General features: G+C 49.1%; 1 protein-coding gene across 2 annotated transcripts in view; it reads left to right on the top strand.

Moving 5' to 3' along the window:
• DEDD2 (death effector domain containing 2) overlaps nt 1-18,239 on the top strand; it is a 111,340-nt gene that overhangs the window by 47,271 nt on the left and 45,830 nt on the right. For both annotated transcript variants that reach the window (XM_086933043.1, XM_086933044.1), the window contains exon 4: nt 17,707-17,832. In XM_086933043.1, the coding sequence (XP_086789169.1) occupies nt 17,707-17,832 (126 nt within the window). The remainder of the gene's footprint in view (nt 1-17,706; nt 17,833-18,239) is intronic.

Here is an 18,239-nt window from a genome sequence, read left to right as displayed (position 1 = left end):
GTTGGAGCTATTGGTTTTGTAAATGACAAAGCCCTTTATGTATTTAAAATGATAACCAAAGTGAAAGGCATTGTTATTTGCAATTGTAATGGCTCCAACTGTCGTACTGCGAGACCTATTGGCAACGTGAGTGGTTTTTCGTGTGTGAGTGGCGTTGCGTGTGTGAGTGGCGTTGCATGTGTGAGTGGCGTTGCGTGTGTGAGTGGCGTTGCGTGTGTGAGTGGCGTTGCGTGTGTGAGTGGCGTTGCGTGTGTGAGTGGCGTTGCGTGTGTGAGTGGCGTTGCGTGTGTGAGTGGCGTTGCGTGTGTGAGTGGCGTTGCGTGTGTGAGTGGCGTTGCGTGTGTGAGTGGCGTTGCATGTGTGCGTAGTTGAGTGGCGTTGCGTAGTTGAGTGGCGTTGCGTAGTTGAGCGGCGTTGCGTGTAGTTGCGTGGCGTTGCGTAGTTGCGTGGCGTTGCGTAGTTGCGTGGCGTTGCGTAGTTGCGTGGCGTTGCGTAGTTGAGTGGCATTGCGTAGTTGAGTGGCATTGCGTAGTTGAGTGGCGTTGCATGTGTGAGTGGCGTTGCATGTGTGAGTGGCGTTGCGTTGTTGCGTGGCGTTGCGTGGCATTGCGGCGTTGCGTAGTTGCGCGGCGTTGCGTAGTTGCGCGGCGTTGCATAGTTGCGCGGCGTTGCGTAGTTGAGCGGCGTTGCGTAGTTGAGCGGCGTTGCGTAGTTGAGCGGCGTTGCGTAGTTGAGCGGCGTTGCGTAGTTGAGCGGCGTTGCGTAGTTGAGCGGCGTTGCGTAGTTGAGCGGCGTTGCGTAGTTGAGCGGCGTTGCGTAGTTGAGCGGCGTTGCGTAGTTGAGCGGCGTTGCGTAGTTGAGCGGCGTTGCGTAGTTGAGCGGCGTTGCGTAGTTGAGCGGCGTTGCGTAGTTGAGCGGCGTTGCGTTGTTGCGTGGCGTTGCGTTGTTGCGTGGCGTTGCGTAGTTGCGTGGCGTTGCGGCGTTGCGTAGTTGCGCGGTGTTGCGGCGTTGCGTAGTTGAGCGGCGTTGCGTAGTTGAGCGGCGTTGCGTAGTTGAGCGGCGTTGCGTAGTTGAGCGGCGTTGCGTAGTTGCGTGGCGTTGCGTAGTTGCGTGGCGTTGCGTAGTTGCGTGGCGTTGCGTAGTTGCGTGGCGTTGCGTAGTTGCGTGGCGTTGCGTGGTTGCGTGGCGTTGCGTGGTTGAGTGGCGTTGCGTGGTTGAGTGGTTGAGTGGCGTTGCGTGGTTGAGTGGCGTTGCATGTGTCAGAGGCTAAATGTAGCACAGGGAGACCTCCAGTGGTAAGACAATCAAAAACAACTTAGAAAACATTTGACAGTATGAAGAGATCAAACTCATGAACAAGCGTGATACACCTCAGCTAAAAATCATGATAAATAACAACACACATTAGAAGTGAAACTGCAAGTACAGAAGGACCAGCTTTGCTTGTTTAAAACTCCCACTTCAGGCAGATGAGTGTAATGTGTAAAGCGTCTTGTGCACATGAGCAGATCGGAGTCTGGAAGCAAATACAAAGAAGAGGAATGACTGAGGCGCATTGGTGTGAAGCACATCAAAGGGCTTCTCCTCCCCTAATTAGCCGTTCTGGGGAAACTGAAAGTACGGCCGGCCTGCGGCCGGCCATGAATAATTAGGGGAGGAGAAGCCCTTTGATGTGCTGGGCTGGCTGGCCCTGAATGCGCGTGCATGTTATCACGTGGTTCACGGGCACTGCAAGAAAACCGCGGCTGAAAGCCCTTTGGTTTGAAGAGAAAATAGCCGACTTGAATTCTCCCCATTTCCCATTCCTGCGGAATGGTAAAGGCTCGACCTAAAAAACGGGTGGTGGGAGGGACAAACTCAACAACTATCACGGCTCTCTGACCATTTGGCATTGGGCAATCCATCACAGAATTCTTCTTCTGGCAGAGCACCTCCCAGGCGTGAGCAGTAACATTTCAGACCTCATCAGGATTCAGTAGCAAATGCACAACTTCACCCCCAAGTTCTCCTTCCATACTTTAAACCATGGGGATTCCCACAAATAGACCCTGCTAGTCACCGTGGACAACTCAAAATGCCCAAACTTCACTCCAGGTTCCCAAACCCTCTATCCAAAGGCAATGCCTATGGATGAACTGGTCGGGATATTTTCCTATGCTTTTTCGCCTCCACCTCCTTCCGTTTCTAGTTCGGAAGCTCGAGCAAACCTCGCTCACACTGATTTTGGTGGCTTCCACATTGGCCCGCCGACTGGGGTTCACCACACTCTTGGGACTGTCAGTGGTTCCATTTTTAAAGCTGCATCTCAATTCCAGCCTTCTCACTCAGAACCAGGGAAACATCAGAAACCCAAACCCAAAGGAGCTCAATCTATTGATTTGGCTCCTGGATTCATAGTTTGGATTCTTACATTTGCTGCCAGATTGTATGACTATTCTTGAAGAAGCAAGAAAGCCTACCACCAGAGCATGCTATGCAGCAAAATGGAAAAGCTTTTTTTTTTTTTTGTACCAACAACCAGATGAACACCTTCAGCGCGGTGCGAATTTTCAAACAGTGCTGAAGGTTCTAATGAGCCAACGGGCTCATGACGGAACGGTTCCGTCATGAGCACAGCTCAACCGATGCTCATGATGGAACCGTTCCGTCATGAGCATCTAAGGGGTTAATCCGCTAGATGCCTCTATTAAAAATATTTGTTATCTTGTGCATCTACAGCGATCTGGTCTAGCCTACACATCCATTTGATTGCACCTTGCAGCAGTAGCTGCATTTTTGCAAAAGTCATTTATCTTTTTTTAAAGTTCCAGTAATTAAAGCCTTTATGGAGGCCTGGAAAGACTAATGCCACCAAAAGTTCCTTGTGCGCCACTTTGTAATCTGAACATTGTGCTTACAGGACTCATGGGTCCACCTTTTGAGCCATTACACAATTGTCCATTACAGTTTCTTTCATTTAAGTTTGCCTGCCTCATTGCTATCACTTCTTTAAGGAGAATTGGTAAATCTGAAAGAAACAAGTTAGTGATAGATTCCTTACCTTAGAATTACCCCCAGGCGTCCGACTGGATCCGGAAAGATTTTGTCAGCAGTACCCCAGCGCATCGGAAGGTGGTGTTGTGTGTCTCCGCGTCCATCGTTGGTGGCGTGGTCGCCGGGATGACGTCGCAGCAGCTACTTTGACGCCCCCCTGGCGCGCTAACATCAGGAAGAGCAAGTACGGCCAGTCACTTTTTGACAGTTTTTTTTAGATTTTTTTTTTTATCTTCATTTTTCAAGTCTTATCTACTCCTGGTGCCGAATAGGGATGCCCTGTTTTAAGTCCTGTGGAGCCTGTCGCCACATGATGTCGGTGACTGACCTCCCACAACGTGCCTCTACGTTCTGGAGCGCGACCATGACCCCAGGTCGTGCCCTGACTGTTTGACCATGGTGCCAAAGACTTTGCATGAGCGGTCCCGAAAGTTGCTAGAAGCCCGACCGTCTACTCCGCACTGTTGGGAGATCCCGGTCGAGGAGGAAGTCGATAAACCAGTCGCGGAGCCACCATCATTCTTCTGGTTCGAAGTCCTTTCACTCTGGGTCAGGTCAGTCGAGGCACTCGAAGAAGCGGCATCGCTCTCTGACTGCCCCTAGCGCAACGTGGCTGATGGTGCGGGCGGTACCACCCCCGCGTCTCCGGCGGAGCCTGTGCAGTCAACCCCAGCCTATCCACCCTGTCCGGGAGCGACTCCGGCACAGGTTCAAGACTTTCTTGCAGCCATGACTGCCCTTTTTGGGCTGTCGGCGTCCCCGCCGGTGCGCCTTTGGGCCCCGCGGGGCTGGCTGGGGGTCCTTGTCCTGTGCTGCCAGCAGCAACTAATTTGGTCCCGGCGTTGCAGGACCCCCTTGGATCCAGGCCTGGAACCCGGTCGACGCCGGTTGACCTTAAGACTCTGCCAGTGTCGACTCGCCCGGTACTGCCTGTGACGTCGTCTGGTCAGACGATGTCTGCCCCGGTTTAGCCCCGAACTGAACACGGCGCGGTCCAGCTTCGTTCAACACAGATAGGGGATTTCTATCCCCATGTTCAGCCTCCATCTTTTCGACCTGTTCTTCAAGCCATGGAGGAAGGGGAGGACTGGGAGCGGTCTGAGGACCTTCTCTCTCAGCAGTGTGAGTTGAATCAGGACTGGGCAGAAGAGTTAAGGGATGCCAGTGGTCTTGACCAATCGCCTGGCCTTGGCTTCCTTTCTCCTCGTTCTGTCCCTTCGGAGGAGGGGGCGACCTTTAGTGGGGTTTTGCATAGGGCAACAGAGGCCCTTGAGCTCGAACTCCCTAAGGTGGCCCGGAGGACTAACCTCACTGAGGTGCTCCAGCCGGCAGTAAGCTCTTCAGAGCCTCTGCTGTAGTTCAATGAAGCACTGACTGATGTTCTTATGGGCACTTGGTCCAGGCCCACCACAGGGGCTCCTGTGGATAGGAACGTCGCCAGAGGCCACTGCCCGACTCGGACGATCCTGCTTTTCTGTCCACTCTTGAGTCTGGTTATCCAGGCCTCTGCTTCCCAGAGCGCATTCCCTACCGCTCCTCCGGGTAGGGAATCCAAGAAGCTGGAGCAGTTTGTTAGGAAACTGTTTTAATCTGCCAGCTTAGCTCTGCGGTCGGTGAACACCGCATGCCTCTTGGGCTGTTATTCCCACACTGTATGGGATACGGTTGCGCTAGTGTTGCCTCTGACCGGAGGATGCCCGGACACTGCTCTCCCAGGGGGAGGGATGCAGCGAAGTTCACCAGATTTTGTGGACTGGATACTGCCGACACGCTGGGCAGATCGATTTCCACGACTCTGGTGCTCTGCCGCCATCCCTGGCTGCTGTCCACTGGCTTTTCAAGGGATGTCCAAAACTCCCTTATGGACATGCCCTTAGATGGCCGTCGCCTTTTTGGCTGGAGCGCTTTATGGACTCCCGGGCTACGGCCAAGTCCTTGGTCCTTTCCACCATGCGCACTGCCACTTCTGCTTTTCGTTCCTTTCGTGGCCACGGAAGGGGCGCCCGACACGTTTGTTCAGTCACAAGCCGCAGAACCAACCTAGAGGCGGCCGCGAACTCTGCCGTGGTGGGGCAGGGGGCAAGCGGGCGGGTCAGTCCACCTCCACCCCATCCGCCTCAAAGCCTTCCTAGTCCAAGCTTTTGGGCCCATCAAACACCAGTGGGCGGCAGGATTCGCCATCACCTCCCCCACTGGCGCACCATCACATCGGATAGGTGGGTGCTGCAAATTGTGCGAAGGGGCTACTCCCTCCCCTTCGAGACTACTCCTCCAGCCATGCCACCCCAGTACCGCCGCATGTCGGGGCAACTTCTGCAAGAGGAATTTACAGCCCTCTTGGCTAAGGGGGCCATCGAGCGCGTTCCTGTGCCAGAAGTAGATTGTGATTTCTATTCTCACTCACTACTTTCTGGTACCCAAGAAGGACAAGGGCCGTCAACCGCTTCCTCCAAAAAGGGAAGTTCAAGATGTTGACGCTGGCTCAGCTCTTATCTGTTCTCGACCCTGGAGACTGGATTGTGTCATTGGACTTGCAACACGCATATTTCCACATTCCTGTCCGGCCGGCCCACCGGCGCTACTTGTGGTACATGGTAGGCTACAAGCATTTTCAGTTCACGTACTTCCCTTTGGCCTTACCAGTGTCAATTGGGTGTTCACGGAAGTGATGGCGGTGGTCGCAGCCCATCTGCGCAGATCATGGGATACAGTCTTCCCCTATCTCGACGACTGGTTGTTGAAGGCAGGCTCACCCTAGACAGTCTCCCACCTCCAGACCACGGCCGACCTCCTGCATTTGCTTGGGTTCTCCCCAACTACCAAAGTCGCACCTGGTTCCTGCCCAGAAGCTCCCTTTCATCGGGGCGGTTCTGGACTCAACGCAGTTTCGAGTTTATCCTCCCGCGCAGCGAGTCCGGTATATTCAGGCTATGATTCCGATCTATCAGCCTCTATCCCTGGTTTCTGTCTGGATGACCCTCCGGCTGCTGGGCCTGATGGCCTCCTGCATCCTGTTAGTAAATCATGCCAGATGGTGTATGCAGGCTCTTCAGTGGAACCTGAAGTCCGAGGGCACAGCTTCAGGGCAACCTGTCCGATCACGTCCAGATCTCGGAGGGCACTGCACGACAATTGGAGTGGTGGCTCACGAATCACGATTGGGTTAATGGCTGATCCCACTCCCTTCCCCAACCGGAGCACACAGTAGTGACTGATGCGTCCCACCTGGGATAGGGTGGCCACATGGGCGAGGCGGATATCAGAGGCCTCTTGTTTCCGTCAGTGTCCAGGCTCCACATCCACCTTTTTGGAGCTTTGGGCGATCCTTCTTGCACTGAAGGCATTCCTTCCCTCTGTCCGGGGAAGTGTGGTGCAGGTGTTCATGGACAACACCATCGCCATGTGTTACTGCAACAAACAGGGCAGAGTGGGGTTGTGGACCTTATGTCAGGAGGCTCTCTAGACATGACTGGAACATCAGGGCATTTCCTTGGTGGTTCAACACCTGGCAGGTTCTCTAAACGCCAGGGTGGACGAACTCTCCATCTGTGCATGATGGATCACAAATGGCGTCTGCACTCTGAAGTGGAGCGCATTCCACTCGCAAAATAGGAGCATCTATGGCCTTTCTCAGTAATGTTCCTATAGCTGACATCTGGTAAATGTGTAGATGTGTTTGCACGTCAAGCCAATGTAGGGCAAGCAGTACTAAAGACACTTTTTCAAAACTACTGCAACACTTACCGGTTAGCCACCGCTTTGGGAGAATACTGCTAAGCATGTGTATCTACAGCACACATGCCTCAAAAGGATTGTTACCCAGTAAACATTTGTTTTTTGGCATGTAGAGCTGTAGATTCACCGGCGCCCTCCCACCTCCTTGAGCACCTGTAGTTGTTGCAGTTCTCATTTATATTACATACGCATGGCATCTCTGTACTACACTCACTCCATTCTCACCCTCTTATGAGAAAACAATCTAACAGTCGAGTCGATGCACATGGCACTATCACCGAAAGGAGGAGTCACCTTACCTTGTAACTGGGAAAGACTTCTTTGAAGAAAAACAGCTTGCAAATATCCAGACCCAACACTAGATGGCAGAAGTATGCACAGCATGTGAATCTACAGCTCTACATGCCAAAAACTGATTGCTTACAGGGAAAGTAACATTATCCTTGTGTTTAACCAACGTTTGTTGTGAGACCTAGCCCAGCCTATTTGAAGAACTGTAAAATAACACCTCTCCAAAGAACATTGCACCATTTTAATGCGGAGCATAGATCTCAACTATTTATGGGTTTGGATGTCTTAAAAAAAATGTCCACTTTGAGTAACCGATTTCCTTCTCCAACTAAATGAGAACTAGGTGCTCAAAATGGTTTTTAGATGCAAGAGCCTCAAAAACTACTGCAGTTGACCTGCATTCTCTTCTGTTGCTTTTACTGGACCCATGCAGCACGGCTCAGTGGCATGTCCTCTGCTTCTTCGCATGGGTAAAAGTACGTTTGAATGAGGAGAATCTTTTTTCCTCATCAGGCTAGAACCTCATGGAGTGACAAATACCTTTATTCTCCAGTATTGGGGTGTCTTTCATAGATTCACATGCTTGAATATTCCCCGTCGAAGTAGGAGCTTCACTGTAAATAAAATAGCAATAAAAACAATACTATATGTATATAAAACATAATTACATATATATCAAGACTATAAATAATTATAAGTACCAAGGTTATCATCAACATATAGGAATACATTGGAAGAAAAAGAACACTTTTATAACATCCATGTCATTATGTTAGTCCAAACTACAGCCAATCGGGCGCAAGCACCCATCTAGAACCTTCCCCTCTGAGGCTCAGGCCCTCAGATTTTCTACCGCACGTTTTCTGAAGGGAGTCTCCCTCGGCTCTGCTCAGTTTTCAACTTCTTTCTGGATTTCTTCAGTTTTCTGAGATGTCTTCAAGTAAGAAGTCTTGGTTTCGTCCATGTTCTTCTTGTGGGAAGTTGCGGCTCTTCTACGAGGACCCTCACAAGAAGTGTATTTACTGCCTCTACCCAGAGCATGAGGTAGGAAAATGTAAGATTTGCAGGACATTTTCAACCAAAACCCTTAAGGACAGGAAAGGGCGTCTCCTCCTGTGGTTGCAGAGGTTGAAGGATATGGATTCACCTCTCTGGCGCAGAAAGCCTTGCGTCAGGTGTGTCTAGAGCCACTTCTAAGCGTAGCAGTGTACAGTATTTGCCATCTCCTTTCCTGAAGAACAGGAAGCTTAAACACCAGAAGGCTCCTGCTGTGTCTCCACCTCCTCCTGCTACGCCTGCGCCCTCGAGATCTGACTCTGGCTCTCCACGGCTCCTTCTGCGCATGTTTTCACTAAAAAACGTGCTAAATTGTCGACTGTCATTCCGATGATTAAATCTGCCATCTCCAGCTCTGACGACTACTTGTGCCAGCGGATTGTCGACGGCGGCTGCGTCGCCGTCCTCTGTGTCGACGATGCTATGCGTGAGCTTTAAATCTGTCTCGTCGACTATTCCAATCTCCTGGTTGACGTCGAAAAAGGGAGTCTCGTCGACATCAGTATCTTCGTCAGCGCTTGCTGTGAGGAGAGCCTCTTCGTCGGCGGGTGCTCCGTCGACGGCGGCTTCGTCGGCGGCTATGGTCTTGCGGTCGACAGCTTTGTCGACTGTTTCGTCGATGGTGGTTGTCCCGTCGACGCTGTTATCGTCAAAGTCTACCTTCGCATCTTTGCCATTTAGTGCCATTTTCTTCCAGTTCTGGGGCTCCTACAGTTGACCCTCTGCACAAACGACGACAGGTGCCTTTGGACCAGCTTCCGATTCAAAGTCCACCTCAGCCTCCATCACCTTTTTGCCACAGGTTCGGAGCATGGCTCTGGTTCTGATGAGGAGGACGATGATAGATTCCGGGCAGCTCGAAGCCCTTTGTAGCTGGTCATTAAATGTCAGGACTATGAGGATGACCAGGAAGATCCTTACTTCCAGGAGGAGGAACCTTCTGTTCAGGTTTCCACTGCTCAAATACCTCTTTCCCTCGTTTCTAATCTCCAATATATGCTAGAGGATTAAAATAGATGTTTTCCACTGTTTCACCAGGTGTCTCCTCAACCAACGGTGCTTGTAACTACTGCGGCTCCTCCCACTACTACACTGCCGGAGCCAACTGCGCCTTCTGCAGCCTTTATTCAAGTTCATGCAACGGTTTGAGGATGATGACGTTCGCCCAGATCGAGAAGACGACAAAGTTGATGATGATTGATAGGAACATGGCGTATTGGGACGATAATCAGATCCAGACACCGTCTCCGCCACCTTCTGGTCCAGGCGATTCCCGTCTGATGGATATAGCTGGTTTTCACCAGCTTATGGAACGAGGAGCGATGCGCTTTAAGCTTCCTATGGTTATGAAGGGCGAGGACTGTTTCCTTTAGGTTTAAGAGTCAACCTTTCAAACAGGTCCGGGCAGTGCCCATAATTGACTTCATTTGGAAGAAGGGTGTCAAACTGATGCAGACGCCAAATTCTATACTGCCGCTGCTTCCTCGTTTGGAGAAGAAATATAGGGCGCCCCAGGGTTCTACAGCTTGCTTAGTAGCGCAGCCTAAGCCCGATTCCGTGATCACCCAGGCCGCGCAGCGTCTTTCCAGGAATGTGTCTTCTCCTATTACTACTCCTCCTGATCTTGAGGGACGTCTTCTTGATGCCATTGGCCGAAAATTTTCCACTATGGCTTCTACCACCGTGAGGGCTGCAAATTCTCTGACCATTCTGGGGCACTACAACCGACAGATTTGGTCAGATATGTCTTCTTTTATCGACCTCATTCCTGAGCCCTCCAGATTCTTCAGGAGGGAGAGAGAGCATCATCTGAGATTATCGACTGCTCTGTGGATATTGCGTGCACTGGTTTTCGTCAGCTTGCAGGAGCAGCCGTCTTGAGTCAGGGTTGGCTTCGTCCACCTCTTTTCGCCAGGAAGTTCAGGCGAAAATCCTCGACATGCCCTATGACGGCGAAGCGCTCTTTGGCCAGCATGTGGACGATGCACTACAAACCATTAAAAAGGACACCGACGGCTCGTGCCCTAGGCACTTAACAGTTTCGCAAGCAGCCTTTTCGTGGTGGGCGCGGCACCTTCTTTTCGCGGCAGATCCACCCAGTACCGCTCCTACGGCCAAGGAAATCGAAGATATTCCTCTCAGTCCCAGCAGTCCTATCGGCAGCAGTCTTCCAAATCTTGGAGGAAAATCTTCCTAAAGAGGCTCTGCTTCTAAGAAGCAATGACTTGCCTTCCCTGCTCAAAGTTGGAGGTCGAATCTCCCTTTTCTTTTCCGAATGGTCTTCAATCACCTCGGACTGTTGGGTGCTGGACATTGTATCAAAAGGCCATGCTTTGGAGTTTGTGAAGTTCCCTCCAAACACTCCTACAACTGGTCCACCTCCGGCACCTCAAGGAGCTCTTTCAGCAGATTCTGAAGTGTCAATCCTTCTGCATGCTCACGCTCGCGGAAGTTCTCTGCCTTCTCTCGAAGGACGACTTCATGACCACCATTGATTTCCAGGACGCGTATTTCCACGTGCCAATACTTCCAAGACACCGGAAGTACTTGCGCTTCCAGGTAGGGCGCAGAGACTTTCAATTCAAGGTTCTGCCTTTCGGCCTTCGCTCTGCCCCTCGCGTCTTCACGAAGGTCCTGGCTCCGGTGGTGGCATATCTACGTTTGAAGGGCGTTTAAAATCTTTCCCTACCTGGACGACTGTCTCATCAAGTCGCAGTCCCGCCATCAGGCGTCTCTGGACACTCTATTCTGTCAGACTCTATTCACTCCCTCGGTCTCTCCATCAACACCGAGAAGTCTCAGGTCGATCCTGCTCCCTGCAGGACCTTTCTAGGCGCCACTCTGAATACTTCGCTGGCAAAGGTATTCGTGTCTCTCGAGCGTCGCTGCTAATTCTACGCCTAGTGGCTCTCATCCGTTCAAAAAAGTCTGTTTCAGTTGGTGTATTGAAATCCTTTCTTGGGATGGCGTCCTCCTGCATCTCCCTGATCCCCCAACTGCTGGCTCAAGAGTCTCCCAATTCAGGAGGAACTGTACAAACAGTGGCGTCCGGTTACCGGCTCTTTTAACGATCTGGTCCTAGTGACCGCTCGGATGAGGTCTGCTCTCCAATGGTGGGCTCAACCGTCAAACATCGCTGCCGGTACTTCTTTCCTAACCATCGCTCCGGAGCTAGTCCTTACAACGGATGCCTCTCTGAAAGGCTGGGGCGCACATCTTCAAGGCCTCTCCATAAATGGCAAGTGGACCCTGTCTCAACGTTCCTGGCACATCAACAGACTGGAACTAATGGCCTTCTTCCTGGTGCCCAAGTTTTTCCATCTTCTGCTCCAAGGAGAATCAGTGCTCATTCAAACCGACAATACCACCAGTATGCACTATGTAAACAAACAGGGCGCCACCAAGTCGCCGCTCCTATCTCAGCTGGCACAGAGCATCTGGGACTGGACACTCAGTCACCAAATTACCCTGACAGCGCTTCACCTACCATGCATCCAACATCCTAGCAGATTCCCTCAGCAGGTCCGCGTCCTCGACTCACAAGTGGTAGTTGCATCAGCTGACTCTGGACTTCATCTTTCGGCTGTGCGGTCGCCCGACAATGGATCTTTTTGCGAGCCCTATGAACAGGAAATGCCAGTCTTGTGCAAGCTGGCTTCCCCATCCAGGGTCATGCAGGAATGCCCTTTTGATGGACTGGTGCAATCTATTCGCCTACGGTTTTCTGCCGATTCCGCTGGTTCTTCGTGTGCTGTGGAAAATGCGGAGACAGCCGTGCCACATTCTCCTGTTCGCTCCCGGATGGCCTCGACAGGCGTGGTTCTCAGAACTGCTGCTCCTCTCACAGTGCGAACCCATCCTCCTTCATCCTCGAGCGGATCTCCTCCCAATGGACAAGGGCCAGATGTCATCCGGACCACTCCTCTCTCAAATTGTCAGCCTGGAACCTGAGCACCTTGAATTTGCCTACTTAAATATTTCACCAGAATGTAGAGACGTTCTTGCCAATGCGAGAGCTCCGCCAACAGTAAAGACTTACAAGCTAAAGTGGAGAAGGTTCTGTCACTGGTGTGCATCTGCTAACATCCATCCCGTGCACTTCTCTCCTGCTCAGCTTCTGCTGGTCTTTCTGCAGTTTGCTCAATCGGGTCTTTCCCACTCCACTTTGAAGGTCTTCCTAGCAGCAATATCTTGTTTTTGGCAGGATTGGGTCTTCCGCTCTGCTCTTCGAGTTATTCAGCAGTTCTTAAAGGGGTTGTTCAGGATCTTCCCGCCAATTCGGCGCCAATTTGGCGTCCTCCTACCTGGCATCTCAATGTTTTGGCACAATTGATGAAGGCGCCTTTTGAACCCATCCACAAAGCGGATTTAAAATTTTTGACTTGGAAAGTGGCTCTTCTTCTTGCCTTAACCTCCTCACGTCGCGTGAGTGATCTCTACGCTTTTACCATTCAGCCTCCTTTCCTTCAATTCAAATCGGACTGTGTTGTACTTCGCACCAACTCGGCATTCATGCCTAAGGTGCCAACTGATTTTCACCTCAATGAACCAGTGTTCTTAAAGACTTTCTTAGGGGATTAGCAATCTCCGGTGGAGCAACGTTTTCATTCGTTGGATGTTAAAAGATGCCTTAAAATCTACATCGCCAGAACAGCTCCTTTTCATAGGTCTGATCAACTGTTCGTTGCATACGGACTCATACGCAAGGGGCGTTCTGTTACCAAGCCAACTATTGCACGTTGGATTTCCCCAGCAATTTCATTCTGTCATCAGGCCGGCAGGCCTCTTCAATCTACAGTGTGAGCTCATTCCACCAGGGCGATGTCCTCCTCTCCTGCCCTGTTTGCTGGTGTGCCGATTCACCACATATGTCGAGCAGCCACGTGGTCCAACAGGCACACTTTCAAAAAGCACTACTGCCTTGAGAAGATCAACTAAGCGGATACAGCTGTGGGCCAAGCGGTGCTTTGCAAACTTTTTAAATAAGGTGAGCCTCTTTCCTTCCCTCCGCCTGTATGGTTGTTCCTGTTATCTCTCTGGCAGCATTTTGTCATTTCCATGCATTTTCATGCTAATGCACTGCTATTTGTCTTGCAACCAGTTATTACCGCTCACTATTCTATTCAAGCATGTGAATCTATGAAAGACACCTTAATACTGGAGAAGAACAATTGTTACTTACCTGTAAACCGTGGTTCTTCAGTATTGGTGTCTTTCATAGATTCACATGCAACCCACCCACCTCCCCTCAGAGGCTCGCTTCTCCTCCTAGACTCTTTTGTCACTCTTGTGCTACGAAAATCTGAGGGCCTAAGCCTCTGAGGAGAAGGTTCTAGAGGGGTGCTTGTGCCTGATTGGCTGTAGTTTGGACTAACATAATGATGTGGATGTTATAAGTGTTCTTTTTCTTCCAATGTATTCCTATGTGTTGATGATACCTTGGTACTTAAGTATTTATGGTCTTAATATATATGTAATTATGTTTTTATATACATATAGTATTGTTTTTTGCTATTTTATTTACCGTGGGGCTCTCACTTTGACGACGGGGAATATTCAAGCATGTGAATCTATGAAAGACACCAATACTGTAGAACCACGGTTTACAGGTAAGTAACAATTGTTTTTCGTTTGTAGTTTTTGCTCAGTGAACAAACTTAGTTGACACGAATTTCAGCCGTGCTCTCTTGAGGCACGTTGTGGCTGCAGTAATAATTGACAGGGGAGCGTATCTTCTGTATTTACCTTTATGAATCTTCCTTTAACTATCGGAATGTTTACACGTAATTTAGTGAAATGTCAGTTCACCTATTGTACTTTGACAAAGAATATTTTTACAAATTATAGTTTGTAGAGCTTTCACAAGAACACAGGCAGGTTCTGAATGAAAGCTATTAAGTTTTGTACGGTCCCCCCTTTTAAGGTCTCGCGACCTATCAATGCACATGCGCATTGAGCGGAGCGAGAATTCAAGTGCTCAAAATACTCGTGAAACCACGGGTTTTTTGGTGCGGTTTTCTTCGAGTTCACGTGGCCACAGGCACGCGCTTTTGGGCCATAAACTTTCACGGCCATCTGTTCCCCAGCTCCAGCACCTCCCCTCTTTCCCCCCATTGTCACTGTGTTGCGCCCCTTCCCCCCTCGCATTCCCAGCCCTTTGATGCTTCCGCCGCACTCCAATTGCTCCCCTCTCCCGTGGCGTTTGTAATCCTGCCCCCTCACCCTCACACTGTGCTCGCATCTTTGTTTTCTTCTTTTCAGGTGCTTGTTTGACTAATAAACGCCAATGCTTGTTCTTCCCAGTTTCCCTCACGGTTTGTATGGCTCTTTCACTGCCTCTCAGTCTTTCATTCTCTTTCTTACCTGTCCCACTTGATCTTACAACCTGTTTCTTTTCATATTTCAAACCGTTTGCTAATCATGCTGCTCTAATCTCCCCTGTTTTCGCTCCTTTTACCTTTTCTTACTTCCCTTGTCCTGTAACTCTTCAAGACCATTTTTAGGTCTCGCCTGGCGAATCCATTTTTATACAACCGTCTCCCAGTGTATTGCGATTTAAACGTTAGAAAACCGGGAGCGCGCGTGTAGCAAAAAAGTCTGGCAATATAAACCACTGATTCACAAGTGGAAATCTCAAGAACTTACATGCGGTGATCTTGGCGGGAGATGCAAGCAGCTGTTCGGATAAAGCTAAGATGACAGGCTAACCAAGCGCCACGCGGAAACAATAAATAGAACTGACCCGAACACCTCTGCCAGGAGGAAGCGGCACAGATGTTCCGACTGTCCTGGCTGCCTGCCTGAGGGGTTGCTGTGACACAGCCAGTGATGAAATCCTACTTCATGGACGGTGCAGCTGCAACAGCGCCTGCCTTCAGCTGGCACAGCAGTAAGAGCTGGCGAGCATAAACTTATCAGGCAGCATTTCTGACGCATTCTCAGCATGTGTGTGTTTGTGAGTGTCAGCTGTGTGTTGTGCGTGCGGCACTGGGCTTGCGTTTCGGTATCACTGTGTTTTTATGTGCCTTTATGCTGCTGTGTTTGTCTGTGTGTGTGTAGTGTTTAAAATAAAACGCATTTGTATTGCTCTTCCTACCCCTGACGAGGCATCGAATGTTTGTGCGTCTGTGTGTGAGGGTGCGTGAAAGCGTGGCTGCCCGTGTATCAGAGCGTATGTCTGAGCATGGCTTAATGTGCCTGTGGGCGTTTGTGTCTGTAGGTGAGTTTGTGCGTGGGGTTGCGTGAGTGTGTGTTGGTGTGTGTGTTTGTGTTTCTGTATCAGTGGTTTTGTGTGTCTTTGTATCACCATGTTTGTGTGAGTGTATGTGTGCGTGTTTCTGAGTGCCCAAGAGTGCGTCAGCGTTTGTGTCTGTATGTGGTGTTGTGTACAAGAGTGTGTGTGTATGTGTGCGTGCGTGTGTGTAAAGTAAAAAGTGAATCTTCGTTCATCCGCTATCGCACACCCCTGATTATATGACGGGCGACGGACTGCAACTAAAATCACGCATGGATCCATCTGAAGAACTAACAGCAATATTCAGACAGTGCAAGCAGGTACACAAATCAACATATTTATAAATCTTAAAGTCTGAATAAAGAGTGTTTTATGAAATCTGTTGGATTTGGTCGTAAAACCATGCTGCAATGCATATGTTTCCTTCATACGAAAAACTCCACCACCAGTGCCACTATTTAACATTAATCTGCCGTTTCCTGTGTAACTCGGGAGGTTATTTATCCATGGCTAGAGAGCCCGCATGGAGGCTCAATGATGTGGGACTGCAGTTCCATAGAATGTACTTGTGTATGTTCAGTTTGCTTTGTTGAGGAATTTTCAAAACCTTTTCAATGTTATTACTTGCATCTACGCAAAAAAGATGAAAATACAATCCACAAATTATCTACAAATTAAACAACCAAATGCGTGAACCACACCACAGGGCAGCTGTACACTATTTAATGCCCACTCTGACAGTCAAACGAAATCAAAGCACAAAGTGAAATCATGTATCACAATTTACTCCGAAGTTTTACTGTAGCCATTAATAGAGTATGAGAAGTACCTTTAATGATGCAATGAGAGGTCTATTGTATTATTGATACAAAAAATGTGATGTTTGGTGCCTTTTTGTATAGAGAATTAAGCGAGACAGAGTACATTAAAATTGCTAAGTCTGGAGAATTTTAGGATGTCTGTGGTTACTGTACTACTTTGTTTCATTTCGTAACTGTAACTTCAGTTTAACTGTGTTTTATTGGTATATATATATATATATGCTGCATAGTGGCGGGTGCCACTGTGTACTTATAGGTAGGACAGAGTAGCCGTAGGAAATTGATTTTTTTGTTTTGCTAATAATGTTAAACCATTTGACGAATCTTTGGAAAAATTTCTAAACAAAAGTTAATCTACCTTAGCTTCTTCCTGGAAAGTTTCTAGGTGAACCATCAAGTGGGGGCCAAGAAAAAGTGGGCTCCCAAAACAAGTCTTCCTCCTGCAATTTCCTATAGGTTAGACCACCTTAAAGCCCAAATGAGTGAACAGAATTAACACTAAATGTGGCAAAATGCTAGGTCTTCACACAGTGTTATTTTTTTTGATTTGGTGTAAATGTGTTCTGCTGATTTTGAAAAATGAAGGTTAAAAATGTATTGCTATCTGTTCTTGCGAGACTTCTGAGGGACCTGCAATTCGAAAGATAATGATCTGATTGGCTACCAATAACATCAATAAAGATTACAATATTTGCTATATTTAGATGCTATATTGAAACTTGGGGACTCAGTCCCCGTGTTGTAGGCAGATAAAAGAAAAAACATGTGGGGGCAGGGTAGGGACAAATCTATTTTTTTGCTGTATCACAGTAGAATTGTGGTATTGTTTATTATTTTTAAAAAGGACAGACCTGCCCTTTTCAATTATAAACCCCCCATGTGGGTAAGAGGGGGTTGTGCATTTTTAAAACAAATTCAGGGAGGGGTGTACATAGCATACCCTTCCTGAAGTAGAAAAAGCCCCAAGCCCCATATCCCTGGCGGTGGTGAGGAATTATAGAGGGTACTGGATCTCAATCTTGCATCCCAAAAGGAAATAGAAGTGGGTGCCATCTCACCCCTGCCCGCACATTCTCTGTGTCCTCCTGATCTTTGTGACTTGGGGAGTGGGCTGCATACTGCAGCATCCTGCTCGCATGGAGTGGACAGAGAGCAGGAAGGTGTCAGCTCCTGTACCAGCAATGAGTGTGATGGTAGGCAGAAAGCCATCTCATCATCGTGGAAGTGGGCTACGCGCACTGCCACTATTTTTTTTTCTTTTTAAAAAGTCTCTTGGCAACCTGGGTGGACTGGGCACATCCAAATAAGAACAAAAAGGAAACGTGCAGCAGTGTGTGGGTGGGATGCTTCTGCTGCCAGAAAACAAAATAAAGTTTGATATTTTCAACGCCAACACATTAAAAAAATAATTGTCATTTACAATACCAATAGCTCACACTTTCCTAATGCGAGACCTATTGGCAACGCCAGTGCTTGTTTTGTATAATGTCCAGCTTACATCAATGAGTAATTAATATATACATTTTGTATTTCTAGGTTCAGTGTCAAATAAGAGGGTAAAGGCCAAACGGGGCAGATGTGGTCAAGCCACCAGTAGGAAGCGAGGGCGCAAGGCCAGGGTGGCTGCGAAGGAAGAACCAACAAAGGCGAAAGTTACCTGTGGTAGGTATCCAAGATTGCACGCGCTGGTCTCTCCACCCCATGTGGCGCTTTCTCCTCTAACAGTGGCAGGCGATGCCCAGCAGGCATAGGTCGCTCTCTCACTTACAAGGGCTAGTGTCCTTGCTTGAAAGCTGCGCAGCATATTTTGCATGGTCTTAAAGGAATTCAAGCTCCTATCAAGGTAAATTTGGCACACAGACGTTACCCAATGAACCAGTAAAGCTCCTACACAATTACGGGATGCTGAAACAAATTTAAAGTATTTTGCCTTTCGAGCGCAGTGTTGACAACCGGTGCATATGGCACCACATTCGGTGTCTGTTTTCTTCCTAAATTCCACCATTGTGCTTTATATCCCTTAAGTGTCCCGGCCTGTTAAATGTCATGTGCCCCTCTGAAGGGGGGGA

This window comes from Lissotriton vulgaris, chromosome 7, assembly GCF_964263255.1.
Source record: "Lissotriton vulgaris chromosome 7, aLisVul1.2, whole genome shotgun sequence".
NCBI classification, from domain to species: Eukaryota; Metazoa; Chordata; class Amphibia; order Caudata; family Salamandridae; genus Lissotriton; species Lissotriton vulgaris.
Note: the sequence above shows the minus strand (reverse complement) of the source record. Positions and strands in the feature narration are given on the sequence as shown.